The 17,483-nt window shown below is 41.8% G+C and overlaps 2 protein-coding genes across 3 annotated transcripts in view; one reads left to right on the forward strand and one right to left on the reverse strand.

Annotated features, from left to right (window-relative positions):
• The window catches only part of duox (dual oxidase), a 51,832-nt gene extending 50,878 nt beyond the window's left edge, over window positions 1-954 (reverse strand). Inside the window, exon 1 of the mRNA XM_067973543.1 lies at window positions 924-954. The gene's annotated coding sequence lies outside the window, so the exon portion shown is untranslated. The remainder of the gene's footprint in view (window positions 1-923) is intronic.
• On the forward strand, window positions 645-14,238 carry duox2 (dual oxidase 2). Of its 2 annotated transcripts, none has more exons than XM_067973550.1 (9): window positions 645-730; window positions 1,942-2,120; window positions 2,624-2,681; window positions 4,092-4,226; window positions 5,418-5,631; window positions 8,009-8,223; window positions 10,248-10,417; window positions 11,786-11,859; window positions 12,892-14,238. In XM_067973550.1, the coding sequence occupies exons 2-8, from the start codon at window positions 1,974-1,976 to the stop codon at window positions 11,831-11,833; spliced, it is 987 nt and encodes a 328-aa protein (XP_067829651.1). In that variant the 5' UTR covers window positions 645-730; window positions 1,942-1,973; the 3' UTR covers window positions 11,834-11,859; window positions 12,892-14,238. The 2 variants fall into 2 exon arrangements, with proteins under 2 accessions (XP_067829651.1, XP_067829650.1); XM_067973549.1 differs by lacking the exon at window positions 645-730 and adding an exon at window positions 1,212-1,304.
• Window positions 14,239-17,483: the final 3,245 nt, after the last annotated feature.

Here is a 17,483-nt window from a genome sequence, read left to right on the forward strand (position 1 = left end):
CCCTTGCCTTGATCTACGGTTTGGTTAGCTGAGAATGTGATATCTGATTGAGAGCGGGCACTGTGGCTGGTGTGTGTAACCTGCGCCGAGCGAATTGGCCAGGGTTGCATCCTGAGTTGCATTCGCCCAGCGCTGTAGAAAATGCAAATTGTGATGGTGTGCCAGCTTAGCCTGTGTTCGTTGCCAAACCGATGCGGTTTGGCAACGAACACAGGCTAAGCTGGCACACCATCACAATTTGCATTTTCTTTAACGTAGGAAAAACGTCCTACGGAGTCGCAATTTGAAAAGAAAAACACACATGATACGTTTTCTTCACCGAGCGTCAGAGAGGCGCAATTAATACAACGATAAACAGTCTGCAATACAACTGACTCCCGTCACCAGCTGTAGCAATAGAATTGGATGCAGGGTCCATGCTACCTGGTGGGATCTGACGTTCTCACATTGTAACAGTAAACACACTTTAGCAAATTAGAATATAACTGTAAAGTCACGTTTGACCCTTTTTTAATTGATGCAACAGTAATATTCCTGCTCCCTACTCTCTGGAAGCCCCACGTTTCCAATGGCTGTCGATGTCGGCAGGAATTTGAGTTTGATTGGGACTTTTACGCATGGACCGGATGAATGGGCTACTCATCACACAAGCGGGCCATGAGGGAGAGGAATCTGTTTAAACACAAATGGGTCCGGCGTGTTCCGAGCTGAGATTTCCCCCCTAGAACTGGTATGTACATCCTATCATTCAGACAATAACTCTCTGTGTTAATCTCATGTATTTTGTGTACAAAGAAAGTTTTGGCTGGGATAGGGAACCACTACCTCGCTAATCTCAGCTCACGACTTCCTCACCTAGACCCAGAAAACCTTCCGGCCATTTAAGAAACTATCAAAGATTCCTTCACAACTCACGAGCTTACCTGCAAGTGCTGAGTGTCCGCGGCGTGAACGCGTGCACAGAATCTGCTATGTCCAATTAACCGAGATGGGGAAAGCCTTAATCAAGGTGGGGAGGGTCGGTATTACGTAGGGAGAGGGCGTGGGTGAATTTGCATCGCTACCAGGAAGGTGATGCGGAAGAAAGTCCCATCTATTGTTACTTATCATTGACCTGACGCAAACACCTGGACTTGAGCCTAGACGAGATAAAAAGCAAGAGTATAAATAAGATGGGATTGGGGCTAGAGACATCAACAACTTGTAATATTCCGTTTGAAGGAGCGGATTGGTTCGAGATTTACCTTCACAACAAGAAAAAAGAACCAAAACCCATAATCTCTCCAAATTATATCCGCGATAAGGTGAGTTGAGTACTGGAACTTTTAATATATATTATTATGTTTTCTTTCATAGATTTTTTTTCCTTTTGATTTGTACAAAGCAAACTCTTGGATTAAAATTAAAAAGAGCAGCACAAAGTTTGGTGATGTTTTCAAATGATGGGGGGAAAAATACAACGATCAATGTCTGAGTTAACTTTAGAATCTGTTGGTCTTTTTTAAAAATCGGACATTCGTTAAATAAGTCTTAACTTCTTAAAGGGAAAATCGCTAAAGGTCAAAGTTGTTCACTCTGTGGAGGGAGACACCGCGAGGGTTGTGGAGATCCAGGTGGAAAGCAAAGAATAGTCTTTCAACTTGAAAAGGAAACATTTGCAGGGCAAGGGGGAATGGGACTAATTGGATAGCTCTATCAAAGAGCTGGCACAGGCACGATGGGCCGAATGGCCTCCTTCTGCGCCGTAAGATTCTATGATTCTAATGTGCTACCTTTTTTTAAGTGAAATACCAGAACATGAATTGTTTGATCGAGTTTAGCTGGTTTTAACATGAAAGAAAACATGCTTTTATTCTGATTTATGCCGGGTGCGCTGCACTCACCGCCTGTCACCTGTACAAGTCTTGCCCAGTAACTTTCTCTCTCTGTCTCTCTCTCTAGTTGTTCTGTAGTATCGCTCGCAGTCACCAGTCATGACGCTCTTCAACGGAATCACCCCCTTCTACGGCCAAAACAGAACCTCGGTCACTTTCGCCATCGCTTTACTCGTAGTTATCCTTGTGTTTTTGGTCTTTGCGGTGACGTTTCTCGTCATTCTACCCGGCATCAGAGGGAAAGGGGTAAGTAAGAGAGAATATTCTCCCTTTTAGCCCTCTTAACGCAAGCCAGCATCTTATTGGCTGCTATTGAAGGTTTCAGATAACTTCAGGTCATTCTCATCTGAAACACCCAGAGACTTCTTTATTTTACATTTCAGACATAAGTTCCCCCCTAACTGCCCCATGTTATACAGAATATGCCGATAGGGTTAGTTGAAATAGGTTGGGAAGAGACACGTGTGGGGCACAAATTCTATGTAATAGTCAGGTCGACTTTTCGCTCAAGTTTTATGATCTTCTAATTTTAACTCCACGATTCTCCCAATTTTAAAACGAATTCGTTTTATCTGTTAAAAGAGGTTGACAAATCCACCAAATTTAGGTTGTCTCCCGTTGAGTAAAATGAAATCCGGAATATTAAAAGATCCATTAATTCGATCAATGGAACTTTCTTTGTTTTAAGTAAATAAAATGTGTTTTCGTTTGTTTTTGAAATCCAAATTTTGCTTGTTCTATTTTTGCAGCGGCTCTTTTCGTTCTGCAGGGTTGTTATAAGTCTCTTCGTTGGAGTGATCATTGTGGGTGTGTATTACATGTTTCTTTTAAAATTAAAATGAATATTGCATCGGATGTACTGCACAGTTCTAGCCCTGCGTTGCAAAGTCCACAACAGAACTATCGATACTATGCAATTTGCTATTCGTAATGTTCTGTGGTTTTCAAGAGTTCTGCAAAGATCTAATCTCATTTCCCTGCCCTGAGGGAGACCGTTTTCTGAAACAGTGCTCTCCTATAACTCAGGAGGGTCAGACTAACGAGTCCCAGACTCACTCCAGCTTCACCCGGTGCAGTCCCGGATTAGGGCTCTGTGGTCTCGGTGGACGGCGTGTGCTGGAGGCGTCCTCCGACTGGGTGGGGTTTATTTCGCGAATGCTTACACTCCTGTGAAGTGCCTTGGGACGTTTTTACTATGTTAAAGGTGCTATATAAATGCACGTTATTGTTGTACTAGCAGCATACTAAATGGGGGAAGGTTTCCCATGCTTTGCCAACATCCCAAACATAGCAGGAAGGTTCCCCATATTCGCTGTATTTAGCAAAATGGTAAACCCCGGGTTTATGAAGTCGCTAAGGCAGAGCAACAGAGAAGATCTACTCTCCCCTCAAACAGCTTTTTTTCAAAATATTTATACCATTTCATTTTAGAGAAATACACAGGTAAAAACCTGGGCCATACCAATTTTTGAGCTGTTGTGAATGTAAAAGGAGGGTTTAACAGATGTGTCCAGAGTTGTGTCCATTGGGTTTAAGGGCTACCACAAGGTCCAATGCACATGTAATGCAAATAATGATGTTTGTGGCTGCATGAGCTGGGTTTTAATCCCACTCTACTTGACTAGGCAAGGTCTCTGCATTGTGTTTGTTTACATCACTGAAGCATTGATTGTACAGGATTATCAATATACCACTGTTGACAATCAGTACCATAGAGCGGCCTGAGATAGATAGCATGGAGAATGGGAAGGTTTCCACAGAGACAGAGGGCCAACATCCTGTAAAAGAAGCTCCCATGGAACCGGAATTATTAGTGGGCTTGGCAGCTGACTGAATGAAAACCATAAAAAAATATCAATTTGCCAATGATGAGGAATCATGTCAGCCCCATAAGAACGCACAGGCCAATAAAATTTGCTCAGGCTGAACTGGAATCATAAGCTTTTTGCAGAGACCCAGTTATTCATTTTAATGACACATATCTCCATGAATTTCTCACACATTATACATGAGGGCTATACTACTTCTTGGTTTTAAATTTAAGGCTTATTAATAGTATGGATTAATTCTGAAGGTCTAGAAATTATTTGTCAAAGCATGAGTTTAATCCAAGGTGGTTTGTTGTGGCTTTCTAAACAAGAGAGGACTTTATATTTATTTAAGGAAATCAGACACATGTCAATGAAGATAACTAACTAATCATTATTCATTTTGTAGTGGTGAACTTTACCAGTGACTGGGAAGCAGGATATGTCACAGTGAACACAACCTACAAGGCTTTCAGCAATGAAATAATCACTGCCAGAGTGGGGCTCCAAATTGGGCTGGCAGGAATCAACGTGACTCTTAAAGGTAAAGCATCTCCCAACTGTAGTGACGGGCTTTTATTGATGGTAAATTGGCAACAATTCTTGGATACGTAAATGGACTAGAATGGCAGGTGTTGTTAAGAGTTGTGTTGTTACCTGTTAAAGACATTGCGTTGACAGAAAGGCACAGGAACAGATCCTTTAAACAACAACTGGCATTTTCGTAGCACCTTTAACATAATAAAAGTCCCAAGATGCTCCTCAGGAGCGATTATCAAACAAAATTTGGCACCGAGCCACATATTAGAGCAGGTGGCCAAAGATTTGATCAAAGAGGTAGGCTTTAAGAAGTGTCTGAATGTAGGAGAGAGAGGCGGAGAGGTTTACAGAGGGAAAGCACAGTTGGTGCATTGTTTAAGGCACCGCCAATTTGCTATAGGACAGAGAAGTTATGGATTAAACAGTCTATAATTTGAATGAAGTGATTTTGAATTAAGAATGGACTAAATTGTCACAACTCAATGGATAAAAATCAGCTGATGTTACATTGTGATTTGCAATGGGGATACACTGATAAGGAACAAAATTAAGTCAATCAGAAATAATCGATATTGTTTACGGGTTCCATTATTCATCACTCGTTGGCAACAATGTGGGCAACTCTGGTCACTATGTATTGGCACAGTGGGCGCAATTTTAACCTAACCCAGCCGTCGGGAAACTGACGGGATCGGGGGCAATGCCAGTTTTACACCCGGTATGATTTTACTTTCTATTGAAGTCACTGGAGACTAATATTGGGCGGCTTGTAAAACCAGCGTTTTATCCGATCCCATAGGATTCCCACCCAGCAAGTTAGGTTAAAATTGCCCTCGGTAAGTGTGTTTGTGAAAAGTCCCCCCCGCCGCCCCCCCCCCCCTGAAACTAATCTGGGTGACCAATCCCACTCAACAGAAGCAGCAGTGCTCTAGTGAAATAGTAAATGCTCATAACATCACTGTCAAATAGAGGAGACCTTCACAAATACACTTATAAAGGATGGCACAACACAGATTTAGCTAATGCATTTCAGAATGATTCACCAATACTTTTTATGTAAAGGGATTGGATTTTCATCAATTACAATGTGTTATTTTCTATCCTGATGATTTCGTTATAAATATTGTTGCTTTTGTCGTCTGCAATCTGTAACCTGGATTAACATGTGAGCACACTTCATGCTATGTGCTTGCAGGACTCCCTGTGAACCAGCTCAATGAAACCATAGACTACAATGAGAACTTCCAGTGGAGATTTGACGTAGATTACAAAGAGGATTATTACAAAGGACTACAACGAGGGCTTCCAAATCCAATTTTGTACATCGCAGAAAAGTTTAATCACAACGCCCCCTGCCTTGTTCACGCACAGTACAGATTTTCTGGGCACTATGCAACAGCCATGATGTGGTAAGTAAGATGCAATATTGCATTTTACCTAGGATTTGTGATCTATTTGAAGATCAAGGGGTTTTGTTAATTCAAGAACAACCATTTATAGGGAAGCTAGATAAGCACATCAGGAAGAAAGGAATAGAAGGTTTTGTTGATAGGGTTAGATGAAGAGGGGTGGGAGGAGGCTCGTGTGGAGCATAAATGCCGGCATAGACCAGTTGGGCAGAATGGCCTGTTTCTGTGCTATGGATTCTATGTTAATCTATGTAATCCAGTGCTTCCTATGTATTTGGATTCAGAACCAAGGCCAGTGACCACCACTAAACAAACAAATGGATTAGGGGTACAGTAGTGTAGCAACTAAGATGTCATGAGTTCAAATCCCATCATAGCAAAAAGTGAAACTGAATTCTATACATCTGGTCAGTTGTGAGCTAGCACCAGAAAACTACCATGAAAGCAGCCAGATTTGCCATTAAAACCCAACTGTTTCACCACTGTCCTTCAGGGAAGGGAACACACCGCCTCTACCCTATCTGGCCCACACTCTTAATGCCCTGCAATGTGGCACAAGGGACAGTCAGTAAATGTAGCTTGCTGGCGTTGCCCACATCCCGAGAATAAATGTAAAAAAAAACTTTGGAATGGAAAATAAAAGCAGTGGAGGAATATTTGTTCAGGTCACACTGTGTAGCAACATTGTAAATGAGTTGTGGAGATTTCCGCTTTTGCCTTTTCTTGTGAAATAGTAGACATGTTTACAATTCCATTAGATACTGAGCAGAGCAAATCTTCACAGACACATTGTGATGTACAGTAGTGTAATGGATAAATTATTAGACTCATAATCCAGAGTTCAAACCCCACCATGGCAGATAAAAAAAACCTGGAGGAATAAAAAGCTATGTGACCACCAAGCTGTCGGATTGGTTCACAATTGTCCTTTTAGGGAAGGAAACCTGCCATCCTTCCCCATTTAACTCCAATCCCACACCAATGTGGATGACTCTTAACTGTTCTATTTAAAGTGCCCTATAACAAGCCACTCAGCTGTATCAAAGTGCTTTGGTTCAAGCCCCACCCCCACCATTACAGTGCAATTAGGGAGGGGCAATAAATACCGGCTTTGCCAGAAATGCCCACACTCTGAGAATCCATCAAAGAAAAACAATAAACTACAGAATCCAGTGATGTATTTTCCAAATGATATCAAGTTGAAATATACTTGTTCCAGCTTCCACAAAGGCAGTATCATTGATAGTTGTGATCACTGCACTGTAAAAAGATAAAGAGCATTGTAAAGTATCCAGAACACGACAATACAATCATTGAGCTATAAAGAGAGGTTAGGAATTAAAATATATACTCATTGAACAGGAGTGTGAGAAGTATATGACATCAGCTTTTAAAAAATAAAGGAAATGATTATGGTTGATGATTAAAGATATTTGGTGCTAAGCCAGGATAAGAGAAAGCAAGAACAGGTTTGTAAGTTGTAGACTCACCTAGGGCACTACTCACTGGAGCAGAGACAGGCTAAGGGGACCTCAAGAGCAAAATCCTTAAGTGTTTGCGAGGCTAAATAGTGAAAGATTATTTCCACTGGCCAATGAATGAGTAACGGTAGGGCATGAACTTAAGGTTGGTATTAGAAGCCTAAGGAGGAGGTTAGAAGAAGGTGTTTTTTTCCACACAAAGGGTTATTAGGATATGGAATACATTAACATAAGTGGCCAATGAAGCTGAATAAATTACAGCATTTAAGAGGGTGTTGTTCAAACACTTGAAGAAAACAAATATTAAAGGGTCTAAGGAAAATGGGATTAAATAGTTAGAATGTGGAGCTAAAACCAACATAGGCACAATGAACTGAATGGCTTTATTCTGTACTGAAATTTCTACCATCCTATGATCCTAATTAGGAGCTAAACTTAAGGAATAGTTTTTTGAGTTTTATGCTATTTGAATTGTGGAATAGACTACCATTAGGTCACATGACTTTTTATTACTCCAATCCATTCAGAAAACAAAATTTTCTCATCTCCCAGGACATTTATGCCAAATTGGGCAGCAAATTACACAACATGTAGAAATTCGCTGGATATGTCATGAGATATTTCATTGTGAAAAATCACTTGCCTTAACTATCCCTACGCAGAGTGGACAACTGGCTCATCTTGAAGCATCTAAAAGGAAATCTCAACAGTGGGAAGCTGGTTTCAGGATAGGAGAGGGGCAGGTTCAGGAAGGAGATCTAGAGTTCTGGAAGAGCTGAATGTTTGTTTGGTACATTCCTATCTTATTGAACAAAGGAAAGTAACATTGAGTGAAGTGTTTAGAAGTAGTAGATTCATTGTAGATTTAAGTTTGTGTTTTGTTCTTTCCGGTTTAGGGTGGCGTTTTGTGCCTGGGTCATCACTAATATTCTCTTCTCCATGTCAACTATTGTGTATGGAGGGTACATGGCTTTGGTCACATCCGCATTCATGGTCTTTGGAGTCATCTCATTTGCCACTACACTGAATGTACGTCAATGCATTATTCAGTTTGGTCCAACAACGCTGAAGACTAGCTTGGGTGTTTCTTTCTGGCTGACATTAGCAACTGGTAAGTACTGGGACTTTGTATTCTCAAACAAAGAATGCATACAATGAGCTGATCTAAAGAAAGACAGACTTGCATTCGTATCAGGATAACTTTTCCGCTTTAGAGCTCCTGGTGTGAAGCTCCCCTGCTGGGAGTGTGTATCAGGAAATCACGCAAGCAAAGCCCCTGATTTTTTGACCACTAAAATGAATGGATGAAAAAATCAGGGGCGCCTCACATAATTTCCTGATTTGTTGCTGTATCCTCAGTGTCAATCGGACTGAAGTCAGACTGCAGTATAACTCCAGTCTGCTGACTGCACATCATTGGTCTCAGGTTGGTAGCTGCAGTACAACTCCAGCCTAAACATGACATTGTCAGTGAGCTTAGCAGAGCTTTTTGCAATGCGGACGAGAAAAACGGATGGTTCAGCCCTTGAAACCCATCCCCCTCGAACTCTAAATCCCACAGACTAACATCCAACTGTGTTTTGAACTCCTCTCAAGTATGCAAATCTACTCCCCTGCCTGGCTGAGTCTTCCAGCCCGCAAATCACCAGATTTATTGAATTCATAAATCTGGTAATTTGTGGGCTGGCGCTAGAAACAAAAAGTGACCATGAAAGCTGCCAATTTTTGTAAAAGCCCAAATGGTTCTTAAGGAGAGGGAACCTGCCTCCCCGACCTGGTCTAGCCTACACATTGAGAGGTGATTAAGGGGTGATCTAATTGAGGTGTATAAGATGATTAATGGATTTGATAGGTTGATAGAGAGAAACTATTTCCTCTGGTGGTGCTGTCCAGAACAAGGGGGAAGTGACCTTAAAATTAGAGGTAGGCCAGTCAGGGGTGATATCAGGAAGCATTTCTTCACACAAAGGGTAGTGGAAATCTGGAACTCTCTCCCTCAAAAAGCTGTTGAGGCTGGGGGTCAATTGAAAATGTTAGAACTGAGATTGATAGATTCTTGTTAGGCAAGGGTATTAAGAGTTACTAAGGCGGGCAAATGGAGTTAAGATACAGAACAGCCATGATCTAACTGAATGGCGGAACAGGCTTGAGGGGCTGAATGGCCAACTCCTGTTCCTAGCTTCCTTTGTCCCACATGCTCTAATTCCACACAATGTGGTGAACAATTACTGCCCTCTGACGGGGCCCAGTAAGTCATTCAGTTCTTTCATATTTGCAGCACAAACATGGTTTTAGTTTTTGCTTAAATAGATGTGGTGTTAAATAAACTGTTAGTTTTGCTTTTGAATGAATGAAAATCCAAAGAGCAATTGCAAAAGAGCAGAATCGGCTTAAGGAAAGTTAGAAGCAGAGTCACCTTTACTACAGTTTAGGATTTTTTAGATTCTCTTCTCCTACTTGCACCACACACATTTCCCTTAGCTGAGTAGGTAGGTCCGAACTACTGCCAGGCCTCTCAGTGACACTCTGAAACTGACTTTCCCTTCAATCTCCCTCAATTTGGGGAATGGCTAGGTTCTGCCAACTCTCTTGACACAATGGCTGGGATTGGGATCTTCCAATTATCGTATTGTTAGAAAAAGTAGATCATGGTGCCCTAACTTGTGTTACTGAGCACCAAGGTATGGGTTCAGTCCCAGGATTCCTCGCACATTGGCCTCAATATTAATGGGGGGGGGGGGGGGAGCGGGCGATGAACCTGGCAAAAGCCGGGGCTGTGGAAGCTCTGCCTCTTTTAGATAAAACTCTGCAGACTCCTGCCCGACACCCGGCCAGATTGACTGCCTGGCCGGTGGGTGGGAGTGGAAATTTAGGGGCAGGAGGCCGCAGCCAGGGACCCGTGGGGATGGACTTCGGCAGTCAGTTAAATAGCTGGGAAGGTGGTGGGTTGGAGCTGGGAGGTAGAATTTTTCAATTTTAACCACTCCCACGCACCATTCCGGCTGTGTGTGGGGGGGGGGGGGGGGGAGGAGTAAGGGGAGGAGGTTAAAATCGGGGCCATTAAGTTCCCAATCCCAGCCAACTGCAGATTTGGAAAGTGCACCAAATAACAGATTCCTTTTTTCTTTAACATAGCATTACTGTGCTTCATTCTCGGAATAATTATAATAGTTATGGATCACTGCATCCCAGAAAAACTAAGAACATTCTTTATGCTGAACGGAGAGGATGGTGATGATGAAATGGGTGATGGATTAATTAACCCCAGCTTTACTTATGATTATGGAGACGGTCTATATTTAACGGTGAGTAAAAATAGAGCTCACGAAGAATACACTGTTTATCTTAATTACATATTTTCTCTACTTCTCTCGTAATTACCACCTTCCTCAAAAGCCACTCACTCCATCTTAATTACCCTTCAAGCATGGGTATGAAGTGCATTCTGCTCAATGGCTGCTGCTCACTGTAAGCTGAAAGGAGCAGAGTGTTAGGACTTTGTCAACAGATAAGAATGGATAAAATATTGTACAGGTGATAATGTGTTCTATAAAGGCAGTAAGATATCTTGAAGACATTAGTGGTTAGTGTGATTAAAAACAACATCCGAGGACTAGATTTGCTTTGTACACTATCTATAGTGAGACAACACTTTATAAATGCATTTACAATTTCCTTATGTACTGAATACAGAGGAAACCCCCACCATAGCGAGGAATAATGGAATATCCAGGTTATTCCACAAGGGAGTAAGCATTGAAAGCTCTTGAATGACATAGAAATTCAACATTTGAATTGAGATTAGTGCTGCTCCCTGTGTTGTGACACAATCACAATGTGGCCATATCTGGAAAATGTCCTTAAATCAGGTCAAACGGGATTAAAATAACATGGAAAGGAATTTTGCATGAACACACTGAACAGTGAGCTACTGGAGGAAATTAAACCTCCAATTACATTAATTCTACTTATTCTCTTTTGTCTGGGGGTGGGAAGAAGCTAAAACTATTTCTAAACCTGGTCTGGGGTGATAGTTAAGCAATATTGGGCAATATTCCTCCTCCCCTTTGCCCGACCATTGGCGGTCATGCCTTCAGCCATCTAGGTCCAACTCTAACTTCTGTCTCTGCCTTTAAGACGTTGCTGAAAACCCACCTCTTTGACCAAGCTTTTGGTCACCCCCTCCTCTAATATCTCCTTCTTCAGCTCCGTGTCCATTTCTCATCCTCTGGGAAGCACCTGGGATGTTTTTCCACATTTTATGGTGCTATAAAAGGGAACTGGATAAGTACTTGAAAGGAAAAAAAATTTGCAGGGCTACAGGGATAGGGCCGGGGAGTGGGACTAGCTGGATTGCTCTTGCACAGAGCTGACACAGGCTCGATGGGCCGAATGGCCTCTTTCCGTGCTGTAACCTTTCTATGATTCTAGAAGAGTGCAAGTAGTTGTCATTATTTCTGACCTCCATCATTTCTGTTTTGCATTTCACTGCTGTGTAATATCACTTCAAGGGACTGTAAAAGAGATTAATTTTACTAAACATGCCAGAACCTGTGTAGCTACAGGATGTACTAACAATGAATCGCCGTGTTCATCTAATTTACTCAACTACACTTCCATTGCTCTTTCAGTTTTTTATGTGTATTAATTATTTCCAAACCTTTTCATTCCAGAAAAGGAAAAATAATTTTGAAAACAAAGACTTTGTTGTTTATACCTAAAGCTGAGGAAACCACTGAACTACAAGGTAATTGTATCTGCTCTAAAAATAATAATTTGAAGCCAATTTTATGGATCACAGTAGTTTTTAGTTAACACGATGCAAAGGTTTACTGTACCAGGGTGAAAGAATGCAGATTTGCATCTGTGATTTTTACATAGACAACCAAGTCTTGTGCTCTCAGACAGGTATGAGCAGAAAAAAGACTTGCATTTATATAGATCCTTTCATCCCAAAGCACTTTGCAGCCAATGAAGCACTTTCGAAGTGTAGTCACTGTTGTAATGTAGGAAACACAGCAGCCAATTTGCGCACAGCAAGATCCCACAAACAGCCATGAGATAATGACCAGATAATCTGTTTTATGATATTGGTTGAGGGCTAAATATTGGCCAGGGTAGAACTCCACTGTTCTTCTATGAAATAGTATCCTTTTACACCCACCTGAGAGGGCTGACGGGGCCTCAGTTTAACGTCTCATCCGAAAGACGGCACCTCTGACAGTGCAGCACTCCCTCAGTACTAGATTTTGTGCGTTCTCGAGAGGAACCCACAACCTTCTGACTCAGAAGCAAGAGAGCTACCAATGAGCCACGGCTGACAAGTGTATGAGGCGGGTGGGAAAGAGGGGAGTGGGAGGGAGAGAGAGAGCGAGATGAATGGGTACATGTCACAGATGCCACACACATACTGGAAAGCCATCACCTACTGTGGCTATACTCTAGTAATCGTGAGGTGAAATAATCCTCTGTTGCTATGTGTGGTGACCTCTTAAATGTTTGTGGAGATCTCCCGCTTCAGTCTTTCTAGATAAATTACCATATTTTAGAGCAGAGGAAATTTTCACAAACATATTCATGAGACGACAACACTTAGCGATCAGAGGAATTCCTAACTCACGGTCTTCTGTGCTTATTCAGGAGGGAAAGGGGGAAAAAGAGACAAAGGAAAGCGATTGAGTATTGTAATATGTTACATGATGCTAAATGGGTGTGTGCAATTCATTTAGCAGAACTATCCAGTGCTTGTGAACGAATGCTCTTCTCTCTTCGTTTATAGGATTAACATGCAACACCCAGCTCAGTCAATAGTGCAACAGCCTCAGTGTGCAACTCGTGAAGGATGTCAAAATTCAACTGTTGTGCGTGATAAAATAAAGGACTGTTTCTAGATTCTTTTGTGAATTGGCAGCTCAGTGCCATTGGTCAAAAGGTGCCAACACTACGCCATTGAAAGTGAGCACAGGTCTTGCATACCTTGTGTAAGATTTGATAATACATCAATTGAAATCAACAGTCGCAGCTTTTTGCTGCATCTTGTGCCGGAGTGCCTGAGGGTGCCAGATTCGGGGATTAACTGGGAGAATGCAGACTGTGCCAAAAGGAACGAATCATGCATATCAGATGTCATTCACTGTAATACAGTTAAACTGTGGCGACGTTTTAAATGTTTTATTACTATGTGTAAAATACGGCAAAAAATCACACTGAGCTGAAGGATACAAGACAAATGCACTTTAATTGATTAGCGTTAGGATTCCTAATGACCAGTTTGCAGTGGGAGCTTTCAAATCAGGAGCAGACAGACTGTAAGGCGGTTTTTCTTTTGATTTTAGGATTAAGCATCAGATCTAGTCTATACATTATGTATTTAAATTATTGATACTCCGGACATTAACAACCTGGAAAGTGCAGTTGGTGATTTGGCAGATGATGTTTTAACACGTTTGTACGACTTTTCTCTGCTCGCTATTTAGCGTGGAGGTTAACCCATCGCCAACGGTAACGTCTCGACTCATATCTGTGATATGAACTATTAGGGATCGTGTCTCAATTGGGTCCTCCCGGCGAGGAGTTGCCGACGGTCCTTGATTTTCCATTTCATTGGTAGCACCTGATCGATAAATCAGCCCTAATATCCGTTGATGGGTTGAAACATGCAGCCTGCCTCCTGTATGTTGTTGATAAGACTGGACGCACACGACAGTGTTAGATATTTTAAAGGAGTAATAATGATGGGGACAGAATTCCTCTGCTCACTAAGTGTAGCGGCTTTGTACACATGTTTATGGAAATTTCCTCTGCCAGTATTCCCAGCAAAATCATAAACATAGAAAATAGGAGCAAGAGTAGGCCATTCGGCCCTTCGGGCCTGCTCCGCCATTCAAAATGATCATGGCTGATTGACTAACTCAGTACCCTGTTCCCGCTTTCTCTCCATATCCCTTGATCCCTTTAGCATTAAGAAATATATCTATCTCCTGGGAATATGTCCATTAACATGTCGCTATGCATAGCGAGCAAAGATATGTCCCACTAATTATAAATATGGTTGGCAAAATATCTCCATTTATATTGTTTGCAAATTGCTCTTAATTTCATATTTATTAATAAAAAATGAATAAGAGATGTTTGTTTGTTTCTTTACGCATTATCTTCAGATGTTTGCGCAGGAGAATATATGGAAAATTGAATTTAGGGAAAACTTTGTCATGGACTACAACAACAACTTGCATTTAGGAGTAGGGGGCACAGGCTAAAAATTAGAGCCAGACCTTTCAGGAGTGAGATTAGAAAACATTTCTACACACAAAGGGTGGTAGAAGTTTGGAAAACTCTTCCGCAAACGGCAATTGATGCTAGCTCAATTGCTAAATTTAAATCTGAGATAGATAGCTTTTTGGCAACCAAAGGTATTAAGGGATGTGGGCCAAAGGCAGGTATATGGAGTTAGATCACAGATCAGCCATGATCTTATCAAATGGCGGTGCAGGCACGAGGAGCTGAATGGCCTACTCATGTTCCTATGTTGTGCTCAAATCCCTCCATGGCCTCGCCCCTCCCTATCTCTATAACCTCCTCCAGCCCTACAACCCTCCGAGATCTCTGTGCTCCTCCAATTCTGGCCTTTAGAGCGTCCTCAATTTTCTTTGCTCCACCATTGGCGGCCGTGCCTTTAGCTGCCTAGGCTCTAAGTTCTGGAATTCCCTCCCTAAACCTCTCTACCTCTCTCCTCCATTCAGATGCTCCTTAAAACCTACCTCTTTGACCAAGCTTTTGGTCACCTGTCCTAATATCTCCTTATATGGCTCGGTGTCAAATTTTGTTTGATAAAGCTCCTGTTAAAGGCGCTATATAAATGCAAGTTCGTGTTGTTGTTCCAAAGATTGATGCTGGGACCTCCATTGTATCTATATGAATAAAAATGGTTTGGACATAGGCACAAGAGGCTTGGTATTGAAGTTTGGTGATGATGCCAAATTAGGGAGCATGGCAAACTGAGGAAGAGCGTAGGAGGTTACAGGAGGATATAGCCAGGTTAGTAGAGTAGCCAGTTAGGTGGCAAAGGAAACTTAATGCAGAGAACTAAGAAGCAACACATTCTGGTAAAAAGAACAGTGAAAGAAAGTCCACCTTAAATGGTGAGATTCTTAATAGAGTGGAGGAACAAAGAAAACTAGAAGTGGTTATAAAAGGCCATAAAAACATAAGGTTTTATATATATATACACACACACAGGGGAAGATACCACAGTCAGGTCAGAATAGCACTTATTGGCTCGGAATGTCCTGAGAATCTATGGCGTACGCCATTATTATAGAGCGGAAGTTCCAGGAAATGTTGTCGTAAGTGACTTACACCCTTGCTTACACCACTTGATAATCTCCTGGAAATTTTGCACCACTCCACCCCGACCCTGTCCAAAAAACTGTGAGAAATCAATTAGCATAACTTTGCAGTAGCAACGGCAGGGCAATACATGGTGACCCTTAGCAAATCTAACCCCCCCCCACCCTGGCTTCCCACCGCCCACTCCAAAGAATCGATACTGTTGTAATGAAACAAGTAAGTATTGTCAGTGTATTGGAGCACTCATTGCTAAATGTAACATTTATTGATAATTTTATAGGTATAGTGTCTTCAGTTTGATACAATTTTAACACAGCCTCAACAGTTTTGGTTCTGCAATGTCCCGTTAATGATAAAAGTTAAAAGTAAATTCTTCCTCTACAATTAGTGCCTTCTCAGTCTAGACCTTGTGGTCCATGCCATGTAGCGAGGGCAATTTAAATGTGGTGACCAGAAAAACACCCCAGAGATTGCACAGCAATTGAAACAATAAAGATCGATGTTTCACCAAAGCGGCCCTGACAGCCTGTGAGCACTATCGCTGTTCAGTGGCCATTGGCTGCATCGTTGCGGCAAATCCTAATCAGTTCTCCAGCAAATTTTGGCGTAAATTTGCCGCTGGAGGATTGGGGCACACGACAATCTAATTTATCACGTTCGTCCCCAATTTCACCATTCCAGGAAATCTGGATTTTTTTTTTCTGCTTTACAATAGCATGGCCTGGTTGCACAGTAGAGATACCACATTACTTTGTTTAAAAAAAAACTAGTATCCTTTAAAAAACAGTGAAAGCAATGAGACCTCCTAGTTTCTGAGGGTAACTTTTAAAATGAAGGTCATCAATGTTAAGGAATGGATCATTTCTCACTCTGCAACTACTGTCAGTATGAAGTACTCTTAAAGTGAGATCAAGGACAAAGCTCCTTGTCTCAACAAATAGAACTTAACCCAGCTCCAGATGAGCTTTCCCTTGCCTATCCACGCCACTGAACCATTGCTGTGGCTTCTCCGGGTGATTAACGCAATTAACTTTCACCAGGTTTGAATGTATTGTCCCTTTTCCACTATGGCGGCTGAAGGGAGATGAATTGGAAAGTGATCTCACGGAAAGGTTGATAAAGTACGTCACAAAATCCCAAGACAATTAATTTAAATCATTTCCTCACAGCTAAAAATCTACAAATAGAATATTGCAAGCCAGTCACTGCACTGAACAAATATTTACACTTGGGACGCAGACCATAACCCACTCAAGATTTCAACGCTCTTGAATGAATAAGCTTAGTCCTCCTCTGCCTCGAAAAGGCTAGGGAACAAATGGAATATTTGAAGAAGTTCAGTGCATGTGCAAAGCCGTCAAGAGACTTTGGGACACCCTCGGGTCGTGAAAGGCGCTATATAAATTCAAATCCTTTTAGTCCTTTAAGATGAGGGAACTGTTAGGAGTGGGATGTATGATCAAAAGGAATGAGAGAGACATGACAAAACCCGCTTAAGCACATGGAGCTGGGCATATTTTTAAGAGCGAGATGCATTAAATCGGCTATATTTTTCCAACCAAAATTAATGAGAGTTTTGCAGGTGTATACCTCAAGAAAACAACAACCTGCTTTACAAGGCTGAGAGGTGAGCAACAAGCAGGAGATGGGAAAAAGCAAGGTGGAAAAGGATAAATGTACGGTCGGAGAGATAGGGTTTTTAAGAGCAGGGAGGCAGCAAACAAAGTGATTATGGGAGAGTTCCAAAAGCAAGGGTGTAGTGACTGAAATATTGGCCTCTGCTAGTGGAAAATGATTGCCATGTTTACCTACTGTCACTGCGTTCCAAAGTAATTCATTGCATGCAAAGTATTTAGGATGTTTCCAGAGTCAAGTTAAAGTGCTATATAAACGCAAGCCTGTCTTTCTGTTTCCTTGGGATATGAAGCATGGGCGGTGACAGGCTGCTGTGTATCTGTCAAAGGCCCCAGAGACATTTAGCCATGGCTTCGATCGCTGTGAGCGGGGACGAGCTGTGGGGTT

This window comes from Heptranchias perlo, chromosome 38 (genome assembly GCF_035084215.1).
Source record: "Heptranchias perlo isolate sHepPer1 chromosome 38, sHepPer1.hap1, whole genome shotgun sequence".
In the NCBI taxonomy this organism is placed as follows: Eukaryota; Metazoa; Chordata; class Chondrichthyes; order Hexanchiformes; family Hexanchidae; genus Heptranchias; species Heptranchias perlo.

Excerpts from the sequence above, each read along its gene's own strand:
- duox2 (XM_067973550.1), top strand. The coding sequence starts at position 1,974 with ATGACGCTCTTCAACGGAATCACCCCCTTCTACGGCCAAAACAGAACC. Across the intron at positions 2,121-2,623 it reads CCGGCATCAGAGGGAAAGGG|CGGCTCTTTTCGTTCTGCAG; the intron begins GTAAGTAAGAGA and ends CTATTTTTGCAG. Across the intron at positions 5,632-8,008 it reads TATGCAACAGCCATGATGTG|GGTGGCGTTTTGTGCCTGGG; the intron begins GTAAGTAAGATG and ends TTTCCGGTTTAG.